The sequence below is a fragment of the Solea solea genome, chromosome 4 (assembly GCF_958295425.1).
Source record: "Solea solea chromosome 4, fSolSol10.1, whole genome shotgun sequence".
Lineage (NCBI taxonomy): Eukaryota > Metazoa > Chordata > Actinopteri > Pleuronectiformes > Soleidae > Solea > Solea solea.
In genome coordinates this window covers 6,695,887-6,713,100 of record NC_081137.1, presented here as the reverse complement: position 1 = coordinate 6,713,100, position 17,214 = coordinate 6,695,887, and the positions used below count along the sequence as shown (strand labels likewise).

The 17,214-nt window shown below is 42.0% G+C and overlaps 1 protein-coding gene across 1 annotated transcript; it reads left to right on the top strand.

Moving 5' to 3' along the window:
• The first annotated feature begins 673 nt into the window (after positions 1-673).
• Positions 674-12,855, top strand: gucy2d (guanylate cyclase 2D, retinal). Its single transcript, XM_058628371.1, has 19 exons — positions 674-1,246; positions 2,150-3,164; positions 3,238-3,539; positions 3,626-3,998; positions 4,123-4,207; positions 4,291-4,402; positions 4,500-4,619; positions 4,702-4,782; positions 4,892-5,068; positions 5,154-5,310; positions 5,412-5,561; positions 5,698-5,846; positions 5,939-6,102; positions 6,952-7,144; positions 7,269-7,443; positions 8,068-8,166; positions 9,551-9,645; positions 9,764-9,846; positions 9,989-12,855. The coding sequence occupies exons 2-19, from the start codon at positions 2,300-2,302 to the stop codon at positions 10,071-10,073; spliced, it is 3,465 nt and encodes a 1,154-aa protein (XP_058484354.1). The 5' UTR covers positions 674-1,246; positions 2,150-2,299; the 3' UTR covers positions 10,074-12,855.
• The last annotated feature ends 4,359 nt before the right edge of the window (positions 12,856-17,214 follow it).

Sequence of the window (17,214 nt, the reverse complement as noted above, 5' to 3'; positions counted from 1 at the left end):
TTGGCTTCAGCTTAGATAGCTCTTATGCCTTTGTTAGCATTCCTCCCCGTATGTAAGGTGCTCTCATTGACCTGCACTATTGGCCAACTTCAGGAAAGGCCTTAAGTATCCATCAATACTATCTATGAAAATCTCATTAATGTAAAACACCAATGGAAAAACAGCTTTAATCATGTGTGCAAAGCTTAAGTCAAACGAGATTTTACCAAAACACTGATGGACAAAAACCAGACTCCATTGTGTATTAAGCTTCAGTTAACATATTCATGCTACTGTAGCAGGCCCCGGGGAAGGAAAAAACAATGGGTGAAGGTCTAAGGAGGATTTAAGCTGCGGTGGAAGGGTTATATGAGGCTACAGTCACAGGTGTGTTCGTCGCTGCACCAGTTTCAAGATTCACTGAAGGTAGCAATTTATGATATTATCGTCCTGGGTTGTATTGGTTAGTTCTGCAATTATTTTTTTTTTCTTCACACAGTATTTCCAGTACTGAAGTCACAATATAATACATTTGAAGTTTCTGATGGAGGCAGCAGTAACTCCTGTGTGCTGCGATGTAAAATTGCTGTGTTTCTGTACAGACTTTGGTGCTGGGAGTGAGCATTTTACAAAGTCTTTGTCAAGTTCCTAAATGTGTTCATTCTTGTGTCCCCATTGGCAGCCATGTTTTCAGTAAGAGCGAGCTTCTGCTTCTGTTCACCGAGAACCAGCCGGAGGAGTAAACTATAGGCCAAACTCAGTGTTTGCTACCATTTTCATCATGACCATTGATGTCTACTTTCACCTTCTTCTTCATCTCCTCCTGCCCTCCCTTCACACACACACACTCTTCCCACACTAGTATGGATTAAAAGCTAAAGAGGGCTGAGAAGTCAAAGCCTTCCAGTCCGTCCCTCTCTACGCATTCTCTTACCTGTTGCCACTCCCCGGCTTGTTGCTGGATCTATTTTTGACCCGTCCATACTCTGGATCGAGGTTGCACCTCTTCTCAAGCGCCTTCCTTTTGCCCTGTGGTTTAGGGTCAGTCAGAGAAGAACTAAAGCAATGTAGAGATTTATAATTTGTGGTGTCATCTTGAAGGAACCCAGTTTCACGAGGATATACGTTTTCCCTTTTCACTTTTTTGGATTACATTTGCTTACAGTCAAAGACCACATTTAAGTGCTCCTGCAGTATACACTCAATACACCTGGAATTTGGATGGTGGCAATCATGACATGGATTCGAGGTAGAAAAACTGCTCCAGGTCAGAAACTTGTCTTGTTAAATCTATTTCATTACTTGGTAATAATGGTATGTTATCTGAAAGATCTGTCTACTACGTTATTTGTAATTATGTGAAATTTATGGGGTGAACATGATTTGAGCTATTCTTTATAAAAATAAAAAAAAAAGTGGGAGAGAATATTATAGTCCGTGTTCACCTTTACCCATGAGCAACTCTAAGCCTGTTTCAGTATTGGACACATAGAAGGCTTGTTAGCTGCTCATCTGACAGAAACAAGTTTGGCTCACTGGTATTTATTTTTGGAATATTTTTAGTCAAATAAAATACATTTACGTACATGATACAGATTTCTTTCTGTGTCCAAATGTGCAAAACAAAAACTTAACTTCACTTGCCTTTGTCAGGTTATAGGCCTAAAATACTGCATACTGCATTCCTGAACTATTATTTTCTATTTCTCAGTTTTGCAGAAGGTTTTAGTTTTAATTTTAGTTTCACCACAGTCGTGTTGTGCAGGCCTTTTGCTCAGCTGTCTTTTTCTGAATAAACCTGTACCACCAGTGTGCCATCATCTCTTTCTGGCAGCTGATACAAATTAAGATGCATGTTCCAAAAATCTGAGAATCTTGGAAAAGAGATACTCAAGTTCAGAATAAGTCCTTGCGTTACTTGGCACTTGATTTTAAACCCCATGGCTCCGGGGGAATTAATCAGCTTGCTACTTATATGCCACTAATTCTTCAGGGAACATCATTTTGTGTGCCAGCTAGACAGACAGATGCTTATAAGATCTGGCATTATATGTTATGCTGGATGAAACACAGTCATGTATCCTGGAGATGTTTTTCATAGTACCCAAATACATATCACATTGAATTTTTTTTCTAATATGTTCCACTTTTTCTTACTTTCTTGGCACAGTGATGGCTTGGGGTTGTGTAGTTGCCTGTGCAGCTTTGGACTAGAGCCCTGCTGAGTGTCAAGGAAGGGAGACAGTCCCTTACGCAAAGACACACACGAAAATCCTTCTAAAGTGTCCACTCCGAAGCAACAGTACAGCTGTGTGAGAAAATGGCCAATCACAGAGACGCTCGCTTTCTGCACAATCTGTCCTACCACCCACGATGGCAGCATGACTCAAAACAAGTCAATAGAAAAAAACACAAATGGACAGTGGTTACAAACAGCTGCAGTGGGTGTAGAGTATTTGAATCACCATCATCATCATCATCAGCACCTTTGTTGTCGAACCCTAAGTGGCCATCATCCCCGGCACATCGCTCCAGGAACTGGTGGGGGAACTGGTTCCTTCTGCCTTTACTCACTGTCTCATTTATGCCCTGTCAAGCCTGGGCAACCACTTTCAAGGTGGCCCTGGTTGGACCCTGGACATGTGACCTCTTATACTCTAAAGCCCTACCAGATATAGCAGCCAGTCTTGCTACAGCTCGCATAAACAAGGACCCCCACCTAAACAAAGGCTATTGGTATGACTACACACTGGTCAATGAGGATTGCAAGGCGTCCCGTGCTCTTGCTCGATTTGCTGAGCTAAAGGGTTACGGTGCTGCCTTCCTGGGCCCCGCCAACCCAGGATACTGCTCCTCAGCAGCCTTGTATGCAAAAGAATGGGATTTAGGGATCCTTTCCTGGGGCTGCCTCAAACCCAACATGCAACAAGGTGATATGTACCCCACTTTCTTGAGGCCGCTGCCGCTCCCCTCCCATGTCCTCTTCACTGTGTTGCGGTTCTTCCGGTGGGCCCATGTGGCCATTATTTCAGAAGATACGGACATTTGGGAAGCCACGGGACAGGAGCTGGCTTCATCACTGAGGGTCCTTGGCCTACCTGTTAACCCTGTCGTAACCATGGAAGCTGACAAAGATGGGCCTCGCAGAGCACTGACAAAGATACGGGAAGCAGACCGGGTCAGAGGTGAGTTGAAATCAAGTTTAAAGAACCTCCACACTGCAAGTCATAGAAATAAATATTTCTCCTCTCTCCACAGTGGTCATCATGTGCATGCCTTCCGTACTCATTGGTGGCCAAGCCCAATATCAGCTTCTGACCACGGCACTGGACATGCGTATGATCGACCGCGGCTATGTGTTCATCCCTTACGACACCCTCCTGTACGCACTACCTTACAAAGACGCAAACTACTATGCTCTTGGTAATGACACTAAACTAAGAAAAGCATATGACGGGGTCGTCACAGTCACCATGGACTCTGGAGAAAGTAATTTCTATGAGGCCTACAAAGACGCTCAAAACAGCTATGAAATCCGCAGCAGCACGCCACCGGAGGAGGTACGACTCGTGTAAAGTGTAAATGATAGCATATTTGAAGCAGACAAACAAAGACATTCTGATTTGAATTGAAAATTCTCTCCTAGGTATCTCCATTCTTTGGCACCATCTACAACATGATATATTACACAGCAATGGCTGCTGAGCAGGCGCGGGCCAAGAGTGGAGTCTGGGTTACTGGTCAGATCCTGAGCAACAGTGAAGGTGGCTTTGAATTTGAAGGCTTTAATCAGCCTCTGAGAGCTGGCAGGGGAGGAGAAGGCATGCAGGCTCGCTACGTAGTGTTGGACTACAGTGGCATGGGCACCTCTCTCTACTCCACTCACACGCTGGATGCGGCTCATACAGACGGCAAAATAGGGAACTTGAAGTACCTTGGTCGTTCCATCCATTTTGCAGGAAGTACACCCTACAAAGACTCAAGCTGCTGGTTCAACCCCTATTTTGCCTGTAGTGGAGGTGAGTGCAGGAGTATCACCCACACGAGAAATGCTAATATCAGTTAATATGGTGCACACGGCTGAATTCAGTGTAGTGTAACTGTCTATCTTTTTGCGTTTCCCCTCTGTTTCTCTCACCTAAGGCGTGGATTCAGTCACTTTGTTCTTTCTTTGCCTCTTGTTCATGTCAGTTGTTGGTTGTGGAGTTAACGTCTTCCTTCATTTCAAGTATGTGCCCAAGAATATCAAAGCTTGATGTTTCCTCCGGTGCAGCCTTGTGGGATGTTTACTGACACGTGATGATCTTTTAGGAGAACCGGCAGAGTTGGCTTCAGCTTTGGAGGCGGCGATAACGATGGCCCGTCAAAGATAGTTCTGACCCTGGATGACCTTGTCTTCATCAACACTCAAGTCAGCAAAAGGGTCAGTTCTGTGCTGAATCTGCAGAATGGATAATGATGCAGTGAACTCCCTGCACTGACCTGTCTTTCTTTGAACGTGTGTGTGTGTTTGTGAGCAGAAGATCAATGATGAAAGTATCCTGAAAAGCCAGCTGGATATGAAGACACCTCACCACTCGGTGTCAGGTCGCAGCTACATGGCCTCGTCACCTGACAGCTCCAATGTTGCCGTGTTTGAGGTACTGTTTGTTTACGACCGCTCCTCCGCCATTCTTGTCCCCTTCAGACGTTACTGACTGTACTCTTTTGTTAAAATCACAGGGAGACTGGGTTTGGTTGAAGAAATGTCCAGCTGGATCGGTTTCAGGTGTCAACAGCAGCACCGAGTTTGTCTTTATCAAGGTGAGTGAAGGTGTGCGGGTACCTGATATCTAAATTTGAGTTGAAAGGCCACAAAATGGAAATAAATACTAGAAACAAATGTGACATTTCAGCCTTGTGTTTCCCTCAGCTCAGGAACATGAGGCATGAGAACCTCAATCTGATCCTGGGGCTGTTCTTTGACTCTGCAATATTTGGTATCGTGACTGAGCACTGCTCCAGGGGCAGCCTGGAGGATCTGCTCAGCAATGAGGATGTGCGTCTTGACTGGATGTTCAAGTCCTCCCTTTTAATGGATCTGATCCGGGTAAGACAGAAAAAAAAAAAAAAAATAACCCTCTCATTTTTCATTCCTGTTGTGACTCTCACACTTTGGTTTTGCAAATCGTCAGGGAATTAAGTACCTACACAATCATGACATCATCCATGGACGACTCAAATCGCGCAACTGTGTGGTAGACGGGCGCTTTGTGTTGAAGGTGACAGATTACGGATACAGTGAAATTTTGATCGGGCAAGGCATCGACACTGACGAGGAGAAGCCAGAGAGTGAGTTTATTCACGTTCGCAGAGTAATTTACTGAGCGCGCTTGTGCATTTATCAAATGTATGTTTATTCATCCTTTTGCATGTTCTCTCGATAAATAAAGACCTGCTCTGGACGGCTCCTGAGCTGCTGCGTAGCCCTGTACTGATGAGGAAGGGGACGTTCAGTGGAGATGTCTACAGCTTCTCCGTCATCGTGCAGGAGGTCATAACTCGCTCGACGCCTTTCTGCATGCTGGACATGCCTCCTAAAGGTGAGTGAAGCATCAGTGACCACACAAGATGACGACACAATAGCAGCAGTAGATTGCATAAGAGATTTATTTGTGATTCATACTATCTGTGTGCTTGTGTGTGTGTGTGTGTGTGTGTGTGTGGCTGCATTGACAGAGATTGTTAGCAAGGTCAAAAACCCTCCACCTCTGTGTCGGCCTACTGTGTCAGTGGACGAGGCTCCTCTGGATGTGATTCAGGTCATGAAACAGGCCTGGAGTGAAGAGCCAGAGAAGAGGCCGAACTTTGAGGATATCTTCAAACAGGTAAAAGCCCTGAAAACACAGGTGAAGCCGGTCTTCTTCTCCTTAACAAGCCGGGAATGACGTTCCTGTTCCCTCCCCTTTTCATCTGACAGTTCAAGAACATCACCAAGGGAAAGAAGACCAACATCATCGACTCTATGCTGCGGATGTTGGAACAGTACTCCTCCAACTTGGAGGATCTGATCAGGGAGAGGACCGAGGAGCTGGAGCTGGAGAGACAGAAGACTGACAACCTGGTCGCTCAGATGTTGCCCAGGTGAGTATCCAGCAACCTTCAGTGACATATGGAAGACATAATACATCATATTTCACTTGACTGCACACACAGCACAGCTATTGAGTTTTATATGCATGAGTAAAGCTTTGGATGTTGCCTATATTGCATTAACCAGATTACACAGCAATGAGATTGTTAGAGCAGGTCAGCTTTGCTGTCTGAGTCTCAATTGAGAGAATCATACTTATAATCTTAGTAAAAAATAATCAGAAATAAGCATTTGGGTGAACTTTTTCACTTTTCTTTCTCTCGAACACAAGTTTGTGGGTCTGCTGCGTTCAGAAAGTGTGGGAATATTTGCAAACTTTGGAAAAGATGTGATCAGAGAATTGTTATTAAAACATTTATATTTTGCATGCTCATATTAAATACCAAGTATATTTTCCAAACATAATACATAACAGCTAAATATGCCGCAAGTCATGTTTAATTATTAATGAAAATTTAGATTTACAATATTAAATGATGTGTCTCAGAATGGGCAGCAGGCTAAATGTCCTTCCATTGACACATTCCATTGATTCTTTATCAAGTAAAGTCAAATTATCAAGCCTGTCATTTAACCGATGTGTGTGGCTTTCCTGTATTTAGCTGTTCGGCGCAGATAGAAAAGTGTGAGTCACAACATGCCGTCACTTCACAGTGTTCACATGTTAAACCATGTTCTCAATAAACAACTGTCCTAAACTAATTGGTGAAATTGGGAAAGGGCAGAAGTGTAATGTCTGTATGTGTGGACAAATGACATCCATGAGTGTGTGTGTGTGTGTGTGTGTAAAATGTCTTTGACCTTTGACTGTCCTCCGCTGATGCTTCCTCTTTTTCCAGGTCGGTGGCTCAGGCACTGAAGACGGGCAAACCTGTCAAACCGGAACATTTCAGCGACGTCACGCTTTACTTTAGTGACATCGTGGGCTTCACCACCATCTCCGCTCTCAGTGAACCCATCGAGGTGGTCGACTTGCTCAATGACCTCTACACACACTTTGATGCAATCATTGGGCTGCATGACGTCTACAAGGTGTGTGGGGAGGGATATTCAATCTAAGTCCAGAAAAAAGTGAAGGCCGTAGCACTTGGAGAAAACAACACCACGTCGTACTGCACTTGTGTGGGGACTCAACTCTAATGTTCATGTTTCTCAGGTGGAAACTATTGGAGATGCTTACATGGTGGCTTCAGGCGTCCCCACCAGAAACGGTAATCGCCACGCGGCTGAGATGGCCAACATGTCCCTCGACATTCTCCACTGCATTGGGACGTTCAAGATGAGGCACATGCCTGAGCTAAAAGTCAGGATCCGCATTGGGCTGCACTCTGGTGAGCAACACACCAAAACACAAATCCAAAGAGCATGAGGAAACACAATGCAAGGTGCATCAATGTAGAGCCAAACTGGGCTAAAAACAAAAAAAAAATAGCAAAAAACATACAGGATAAAAACTGCCCAGGATAAAGTCATAAATACCTAAAAATACACAAATAAATAAGTTCAATAAAAAGAGACCATATGTGTTATTGCACATAACCCTTAACCTCATGTTGCATATGAAGAGAGTAGTGCAAGAAATTATTAATAAATATAAGAGTCGCATGTGTAATGAGCAGTTATTTAGAGTGAGAAAAAAAATTGGTTTATTGCAAGAGAAATACGAACGCAAGCTACTCGAGGTAAGGAGGTATTTTTACCTCCTTTATCTCCGTCTGGTACTTACTCCTGGAACAGTGAAACGCTATCCACTTAGCGTGCGGTCATCCAATTAACACACGCCTCATACTCTGTGCTCCTTACTACTACAACCCTTCGATGAATTTCTTCATGCACTTGGAGGCACAGCGCCAGTGTCTTGAATACTGTTTAGAATCACAGTCACGTGTTAAAGCAGCCTATACTTCTCTCTCTCTCCATCTATGTGTGTGTGCGTGTTATGTTTGCACTCACAGGCCCAGTCGTGGCAGGAGTGGTGGGTCTTACAATGCCTCGGTACTGTCTGTTTGGTGACACCGTCAACACAGCATCTCGAATGGAGTCCACAGGGTTGCGTAAGTATTTGTACACAATTACGTATAAACAGTTACACCCCTAATTGTTCTTTGAAGTTGTTCTCTTGATGTGACGTGGTGGCTGCGAGGACAGGTGGGTGGCGGTTCGTGTGCTTGCTGCTTTAGGCTAAACGGGCTTTAAGTGAGCGGCCCTCACTAATCCTTTAAGGCTATTAGAGGCTATATTGAAGTTTCAGTGTAAATGTCATCAATGACCAATTTTACCTCAGTGACCCTTTGCGTGCCATATCAAAAACAATGTATGCACTTTACATACATTGAAGGTCCAGTGAGTTCATTAAAGAGGATTTTATTTAAGCCAAAATTAGATGGGAGTAAGTCACACATGTATGCAAGTCACGAGTCATAAGTCTTAATCTTCAAGTATCAAGCAAGACTGAAGTCATTGTTGAAAGAATCAAGAAAGCAAGCAAGTCAGGTGTGTGTGTGTGTGTGTGTGTGTGTGTGTATGTATATATATATATATATATATATATATATATATGTATGTATGTGTGTGTGTGTATATATATATATATATGTGTATGTGTGTGTGTGTGTGTATGTATATATATATGTATATATACATATATGTATATGTATATATGTGTGTGTATGTATATATATATATATATATATATATATATATATATATATATATATATATATATATATATAGTTTCAAAAACAAGTTGTGACGGTAACTCCTGAATATTTGAGACAAGGTAAATATTCCAGTCATTTCGAGTCATTTTTTCAAGTCTCAAGTCCTCAATCTAGCAACTTAAGTCAGACTCGAGTCAAGTCACGTGACTCGAGTGCTCCTCCTTTGCCTATAAGTACGTTTGGATAAATGTATAATCGCTTAAAATCATAGAATGCGCCTTTGATATGTGCTTTAGACAAGGGCCTTGCTGCACAGAGGCAGCCAATCCTCTGATTAGACGTCATTAATTCTTACTCACTGGACCTTTTAACTCATGTTCTAAAAATACAATTCTAGGATTTCTCTGTGAAACCATTCACTAAAATTAAATATGTTAGTATTAACTGCTAAATACTCTTAAAATCATACATGTTTCAAAATATTCAGCTTTTAATTGTCAGTGTCAGTCTCATTTGTCACATGTCAAATACCAGTAGTGCATTTATGCATGATTACACTCTACTGTAAGTTTTGGCACCAGGAGTCAACCAATAATGGATCGTCTGCTGCCACCAAGTGGTTCAAAGCAAAAACGACAGCTTGACCTTTCTAAATTCCTCACATAGAGTCATTGAAAACCACAAAGCACAAAGGCCGACACTGATTTTATGTATTTATCTGATATAAATGTGATTTAGCGTGTGAGCGTTGAAGACGTTGCTGTGTTTCCTCCCGTAGCTTACAGGATCCATGTCAACCAAAGCACAGTCGACGTCCTGAACAGCTTAAAGCTGGGGTACAAACTTCCGGTCAGAGGCATGACAGAGTTAAAGGTAATTAAAATAAAAAGAAGAACCATTTTTTAGAACAGAAACACATGATTTTTGATCACGAGTTCTTATAATAATAGCAAATGAGTGTTAATAATTGGGTGGTTTTTTTTCCCCCCAGGGAAAAGGCATTGAGACGACGTATTGGTTGGTAGGGAGGGAAGATTTCAACAAGCCTCTTCCTATTCCACCAGACCTTCAAGGGTAAGATAATGTGATTTAACTTGTGTTCAGGTCATCTGTGTGGTTTTCCATTATTGCTTCACAACTTCACACAATCTAATGGTGTAAGTAGAGTATGAATCATCTGTCGTGTGTCGGTATATAAAACATTTTCTCATTACAGGGGAAGCAATCACGGTATCAGCTTAGATGAGATACCTGTCGACAGAAGACAGAAATTCCTGGATCGACAGAAGGCAATGGGCTAGACTGTTTTTTTTTTTTTACGCTGAAACCCCCAGACTGACAAAGTGAAATGTCCTAGAGCTACAATTTAAATTGAAAACACTGGAAATTCATGCTTTTTTTTCTTTTCATTTTTTTGGGGGGATTATTCGCAATCATATCTAAATTAAAATAATCTTTCTTGGAGATTATCATTCTCTTTAGTTTGTGCCATGACAAACCCTGGCTCCAGCATGCAAAAGAGCCAAAAAAAGAGGTAACAGTCCTTATTTGTGAACAAACACACCATGCATAATACACCATGGCTGATTTACTCGTCCAAAATGTGTTGGCGCCGACGACACTAACACAAGAGGGAGGCTATGAAGGATGTGTGTAAAAGAAAGGATCACAGCGTGACATGTAATACTGGTGTACTTCATATACTGTGTGTATTTGTACTGATCTTTGTGCTTTGTGGAGATACTGGAGATAATATTTTATCACCAACGCTCCAGGGGGGGAAGCTATTACTGCCGGACTATTCATCTCTGGTATAATAGAGTCTACACTGCAGCAACATTAGCCTTTTTGCAACAACACAGCATTCATTTACGGAAGCATTCTCGTGGTAATTTAAGCTGCAGGCGCTGGATTGGTCCATCGCGTGGTTTTTACTTTTGTAGTGCATCAAAAACGTTATTGTACATATTTAAACAACATTATTAATCCATTACTGTGATAGGCCTGTTATTGTGTTGATTTGACGGAGAGGTCTGTTTCTTTCTAATCACTGTGCTCCTGTGTAGATGCATTTAGAAAACGTAAACGTCATAATTGAATTAATTCAAACTAAAGAAAGCGAGTTGTACCCATATAACATATTAACTTTAGTTATAGAACCTATTGGGTGTGAGGTATTTATAATCCCTGAAGAGACACATCAATATGGTGACTGTTCTTTAAAGATCCGGTGTGTAAGAATAAGTGACATCTAACTGTGAGAGTTCAGACTGTAACAAAGAGAGGACTTTTTTCTTTTTTTTTATCAAGCGTATCAGTGAACTACAGTGGCCTTCACGTAACCGACAGGATGTTGTTCTCTTTTATTTGCGTAGAAAGCTTCCGCTTTAAAATGCGAAACATGCGTTCTGGCTGGTTTGTTTCGTTTGGGATGCTGTGGAAGAAAGGCGGCACAAGATAAGGCCTCAAAAAAAGCAAGGCCCTTGCTTAACCCTTAGAACACCATTTCCATTACTATGTTGAAATGTATATACAGAGTCTATAAGAATGTGCAGTATAGAGTGTCTGATATCCTTTTCTTTACCACAGCATATAGACAATCTGATTAAATTATTTTTTTTTCATTTTCATTTACTATATAAACACACCTGAGCAAAATGTACACCCATTTTTAATTTGAGAAATGTGGAAATGCATTACAGATTAGAGTTGGCTTGGCTTATTTTAGGAACAAAATTGCTTGCACTAAGGGTTAAAATACATATTAAAAAGCCAGAAAAAACTCATATTTCGGTGAATAATCCCTGCTAAATTTTACTCACTGTACCTTAAAACAACAGTACGGAAGAGTGTTTAAAAAAAATTGAATGAAAAAAACAGCATGAATTCTGATCTTAAAGATTAATCTCTTTAATCTTTTATCCTCTCTTTAATCTCATCAAAACAGTCATGCTATTTTCTTTTCCTTTCTTTCAATTTTATTTTTTTTTTTTTATTATTATTTTGTGGCACTAATACTCTTCCGTACAACGGAATTATGAATCTCTAATGATGGTACAAAACACAGTATGACTCCTAACATTTCTCACCAAAGCACAGACACATTGCTCATTGAGAAACTGGAAAATGCATTATCACGATAGCTCCGCCCACAGTATGAACATGGAGCTGATTGAGTGAAACACGCTGCTCACGTGGCTGCATGTGTTACACAGCATGATGTCTGTCTGGTCCTCGCCGGACAGCAATAGGAAGTGACAAACGTGTCTGCTCGGCACTAACAGGCCGCACGTCAGCCGACTGAAACAATCAGCCTCCGATAATGTGCTTCAGCAAACTGAGCCTTTTCATATGTGCATCGCCATGCGCTAAAGGAAAAGGTCCTGGCTTTGTCTGACGTCCTCTGACCTCTGCTGTCGTTTTTGGATCCACCCTCAGGGAATTCTGGCTGAATTTTGCAGAGCATATGGAGGAGGATTTTAGCAGAAGGAGGGAGGACAGTGTCCTCTGAGTCATTTCTTTTTGTGTACTGTATATACTGTAAATATGTACATAGTTGGTCTTTGCGTCCTTTAAGGATAGAGACATGTTAGCGTTGCTTTTTCTGCTTGGGATCCTTAAACCTTTAACATAATTCACATTATTATTTACAGCAGTAACAGGCAGAGAATGCGAGCGTGTGATGTTCCTTAGTTTTTCAGTCTGCAGACGTTTTCTTCCCCCGAGAGCTCAGTGCTCATCACTCACTCCTCTCACGTGCACCGACGTCTCACAAGACAAAAAACATCGGGACATCTGATGACTTGATCATCAGGTTGCTTCTTTTGTGGTGTCGTCTTTCACACCATTAAGTGTTTAGCACCAGGACTGGCTCTTCATGCACAATTAAACTCCTGAGGAAGAAGACGTGGGAAGCTGCATTTCTAAATTCCAAACGAAATCTGTAATGTCAGTGGACATAGATACATGACCCATAGATTTTTAATCACTTTGCCAAATAGATAGATGATATTAAAACTTGAAAAATGGAATGTATTGCTCATTTAACTGCGTGTCTGTAAATAAATTGTGGTTTTCCTGTAAGGCCGTGTCTTCATCTTATTACTTGTTATCTTTTATCCATCACATCTGATTCAATTATACCATGCTTTAACTTTTTATATACAGTATGTCGATATAAAAAAAAAGCGCTCGGCAGGAAGAGGCTGACAGCTGCATTGAAACGCCATTCAATTATGAAGAGCCCAGTCTTGCCTCACCCTTTCACCATAAATCCCGCTAGTAATGCTGATGAGCTTTGGGATGCTTTTCCGCACTTGGGTCTGGTGTGATTCCGGTTTATTCTGTATGTGGAACAAGCCAATGAAAATGGCTCTGCATAATGCAACCCGTGTGCAATATGCAGACAAAGCTTCACAGTTTCTTCCCGAGACAGTGCAAATTATGTTTTCATGCTAAATCACAATCTCCATGGAGCTGAGGTGGCATTTAAGAGGCCTTCATTCGCTTTTCAAAATAAAACCAGAAATAAAAAAACGAATCAACGACTTGTTTTCTAACGTTGATTAATTACAGGTGGAGCTGCTCCTGCACAAAGACACACTGATTTAAAAGCCTTTGTGTACTTTCCATGACTTGGTACATTCCACTCCTCCCCTCTGTGTCGATCTGTTTGGAATGTGCCACTTGCTTTGTCAGAGGCGGAGCTTCTTCTGTTCACACCTGCTGTTCTCATCCAATCACAGGTGTTCAGATTACACCTGCCAGGCTGCTACTGCTAATGTGACTCACTGCTCCACAGCAAACACACGATCACGTCTAACCATGTACGTGTGTTTTCAAAAAACTAACTTAGTGTCAAATGTATAATTATATAGTATGACGTCATACTGTCAAAAACTGTCCAAATATTAACTGTCAAAAGGATCCTAGTATAATGTCAACAAAAAGTTAAAATATGAACTGTCTAAAAGTGTCCCAGTATAGTATGTCGTAATAAAAACATGTGTATTATTTAGTAAACTGTCCAATTATAAACCGTCAAACATGTTAAACAATGTCCAAATATATAGTCAACAAAAAATGTCACTAGACCATTAAAACTGTTAAGAATGAGTATCTAGTCTGGCCAGTAGGGGGCAGGTTAGGAACTGAACCGTTAACATCAGGACTCAAAGGCAGCTCTCTAACCAGCTGAGCTAACTGTCCACACTCTTCCTCAGGTTTTCTCAGACCAATTCACTCTCTGTGTTGAATATTGTGCTTAAAAAGTTGTTTCACCCGGTACCATTAGACAGGAGGCACTGGACTACTTTGATTATTGTACTGTATATATTCTCATATAGCCTCTGTCTTTCTTTTATTGCTTAAACTACTTCATGTAGCAATGTCAGGTGCTGTATACCATCTTGTATGTAGGTTTTTTCTATTTGTTGTATAAGTTTAAAAAGTTAAAATAAAATATTAAAAAAAGTTGTTTCACCCAAGATTCAAACCCCAGACCTCAGTTTTTGAATAAACCACGTGAGCTATTTGTCCTGAGTCTGACACCTTGAGAACTTGAACAACACAACTTCATGTTCTTATGAAGTAGATCAGCTGATTAAAGTCATACTAATGTTTTAAAAACTCAGAAGATGACTTGTGTCTCTGAGGTTGTGAGTTTAACTCTTACTGTCAAATGAACTTTCAAACATCAGACCAAAATAAGAAGTTCAAAATACAGCAACGTGTTGTTCTGCATGTCTGTAAGAATAGCTCCTGCTGGAAGAACAAGACTTATATGTCTGAGGTTGTTGGTTCAAATCTTATGATCAACTCAAGTGTTTGAGTTCAGTGTTAAAAGTAAACAGTCAAGAGCTCTAAGAGAAACTGAAGAATCGAGAAGAGCAGATAGCTCACTGGACAAGAACGCTGCTGTGAAGTCCTGAGGTCGTAGGTTCAGTTCTTGTGACGAGCAGGTGCTTTTAAAGCTCCACATCCAAACTCAAGATTATAAGCAGACAGCAATCTTAGACGAAGGCGGCTTTAGTGGCGAGGTGGCTTTGTTCCAAACCAAAAAGGTTGTGTCTCAACAGTGAGGTGGCAGGTTCAGTTCCAGTTCCCAACCCAGCAGTTGTTCACTGGAACAGAACCAAACCTAACCTCTTGCTGACTGACACACCAGGTGACCAACCCCGAGTGCGTCGTACCCCCCGAGTGCGTCGTACCACCCCCGAGTGCGTCGTACCCCCGTCAAGCTTACTGGACTCGCCAGGCGTGGCCTTCGGCCACGCCTGTAGAGTCCAGCAAGCAAAACAGTTGGCTGGATGGTGTGAGCCTGTAGAGTACACCAACAGGTGGTGGGGCCAACGGCCCCACCACCCCCATCCAACTCTCTTAAATCCGCATTAAGACAGTTGGGTGCTGGGGGCCGAAGGCCCCCAGCACCCAAGTGTCTTAATGCGGTTACCTTTTGCTGCAGAGTGTAATATAAAGTATTTGACCTTTGACCCCTCCGTGCCCCTCCTCTCCTCTCACTACCTGACCCTCCTCTCCTCTCCTCACCTACCCCTCCTCTCCTCTCCTCTCACTGCCCTGCCCTGCCCTTCCTCTCCTCATCTCTCACTCCCTGCCCCTTCTTTCCTCTCCTCATCTCTCACTCCCTGCCCTGCCCTGCCCTTCCTCTCCTCACCTCTCACAACCTGCCATGCCCCTCCTATCCTCACCTCACTAACTGGCCTGCCCCTGCTCCTGCTCCAACCTCACCTCTTGCAACCTGCCCTGCCCCACCCATGTATGAATGGAACCTGCAAGGCTGTGGAATCGAACCGGTCACCTTGTAACGCACACATTCCTCTGGTTGTGAACAAAACCACTGCACCACCAAATCCTACTACAATTAGGGCTTTCGGTCCCCTTTCAATCTTCACTTTGGATGTTGACCTTTAAAATTTCCTGGTCCTCACAAGAAGTGAACCTATGACCTCTGAATTTCAAAGCAGCATTCTTGTCCACTGAGCTACCTGCAACTTCTCTTCTTCATGTTCTCTTAGAGCTTTTGACTGTTTACTTTGAACGTCACACTCAAACAGTTAGACCATAAGACTTGAACTGATTACCTTTGAGGTACAAGTCTTATTCTTACAGCACGAGCTACTGTCATTGACCTGCAGAATAACATGTTGCTGGTATTTTTAAATTCTTATGTTGGTCTGAAGATCTAAAGTTGGAGGAAGTTCAGTTGATTGCAAGAGTTGAACTCACAATCTCAGAGATCCAAGACTCCTTCATATGGTGTGAGCCATTCATGCTGATGATGATTCCCTGACTTACTTGGTGTACTTAACTTTCTCGTCCAGGTCAGAATTTTGTGAATTGAGAACAGTCACTTGGTGGTTATCAAAAATTTGAATCAACAACCCTTAGACATACAAGTCTTGTTCTTCCAGCAGAAGCTACTCTTCCTGAGCTGCAGAACAATAATAATAATTTTAACTTTGTATTTTGGTCTGAAGTTTGAAAGTAGTGCAGAAGTTCAGTTGACAGTAAGAGTTGAACTCACGACCTCTGAAACACAAGCCATCTTCTGACAGACTGAGCTTTTTCTGCAGATGATTAGTTGGTGAATTTCTTGGTGTTCTTGGAGTTTTTAACATTCTCAGAGTCTTTAAAACATCACTTAGAATCACTTAATCAGACCATGAAGTTATGTTGTTGAAGTCCTCAAGGTGTCAGACTCACTTCCTCATGGTTCTTCAAGTCAGTAAGGTTTAGGATATGGCATGTTCGTGGCATGGTGGATTTGTGCCAGTCCGGCTGTGGCCACACCGCCACGCTCTGAATACCTGGCCCCGGTGCCGGGGCCAAACTACGCGTGCTCCCACTGCGATTGTAGTAGTAGTGGGGGGTTGGGGCTGGGCTGGGCTGGGCTGTGCTCCCCCAGCTCCCCACACAGATAACAACAGGGGGTTATGCCATTTTATTTCACATTTTTTCCCAAAACGTTTCCAAGAAATCCCATAAAAACACAAACAAATTTGACAGGGGTCCACTCGCTGGACTGTTGACCACACAGTCAGGGTACCCGTGTCCAGTAACTGATGCTTAAAAATGATCAGCACATGAATTAGACTTCTGTGTGATTAATGTGTGCACATGATTTTTCCATTGTTAACAAGTGAAAACTATGGAGAAGTGAAAGTGGCAAAATTCCATCAATAAATACACCATTAAATAATGACTCAAATACATCATTCATTCAAATTGGAATGAAATACATAAATGTCTTATTAAATGTGGCATCCATTAATTAAAAAAACAATTCATTTGATGTAAAACAAACAAACATATAGAGTTACTTGACTATTGAAATGAATAATTTCATCGTCCTGTGTTGCAGTGCATGATGAATTGATTTGATGTGTCAAAGTCACCAATTTCTTTTTTACATCAAATGAATTG

Bases quoted from the DNA above. Each gene is read 5' to 3' on its own strand.
- gucy2d (XM_058628371.1), top strand. From the start codon at position 2,300: ATGGCCAATCACAGAGACGCTCGCTTTCTGCACAATCTGTCCTACCAC. The intron at 4,783-4,891 runs GTGAGTGAAGGT...TGTTTCCCTCAG, and splicing joins CCGAGTTTGTCTTTATCAAG to CTCAGGAACATGAGGCATGA. The intron at 8,167-9,550 runs GTAAGTATTTGT...TTCCTCCCGTAG, and splicing joins AATGGAGTCCACAGGGTTGC to CTTACAGGATCCATGTCAAC.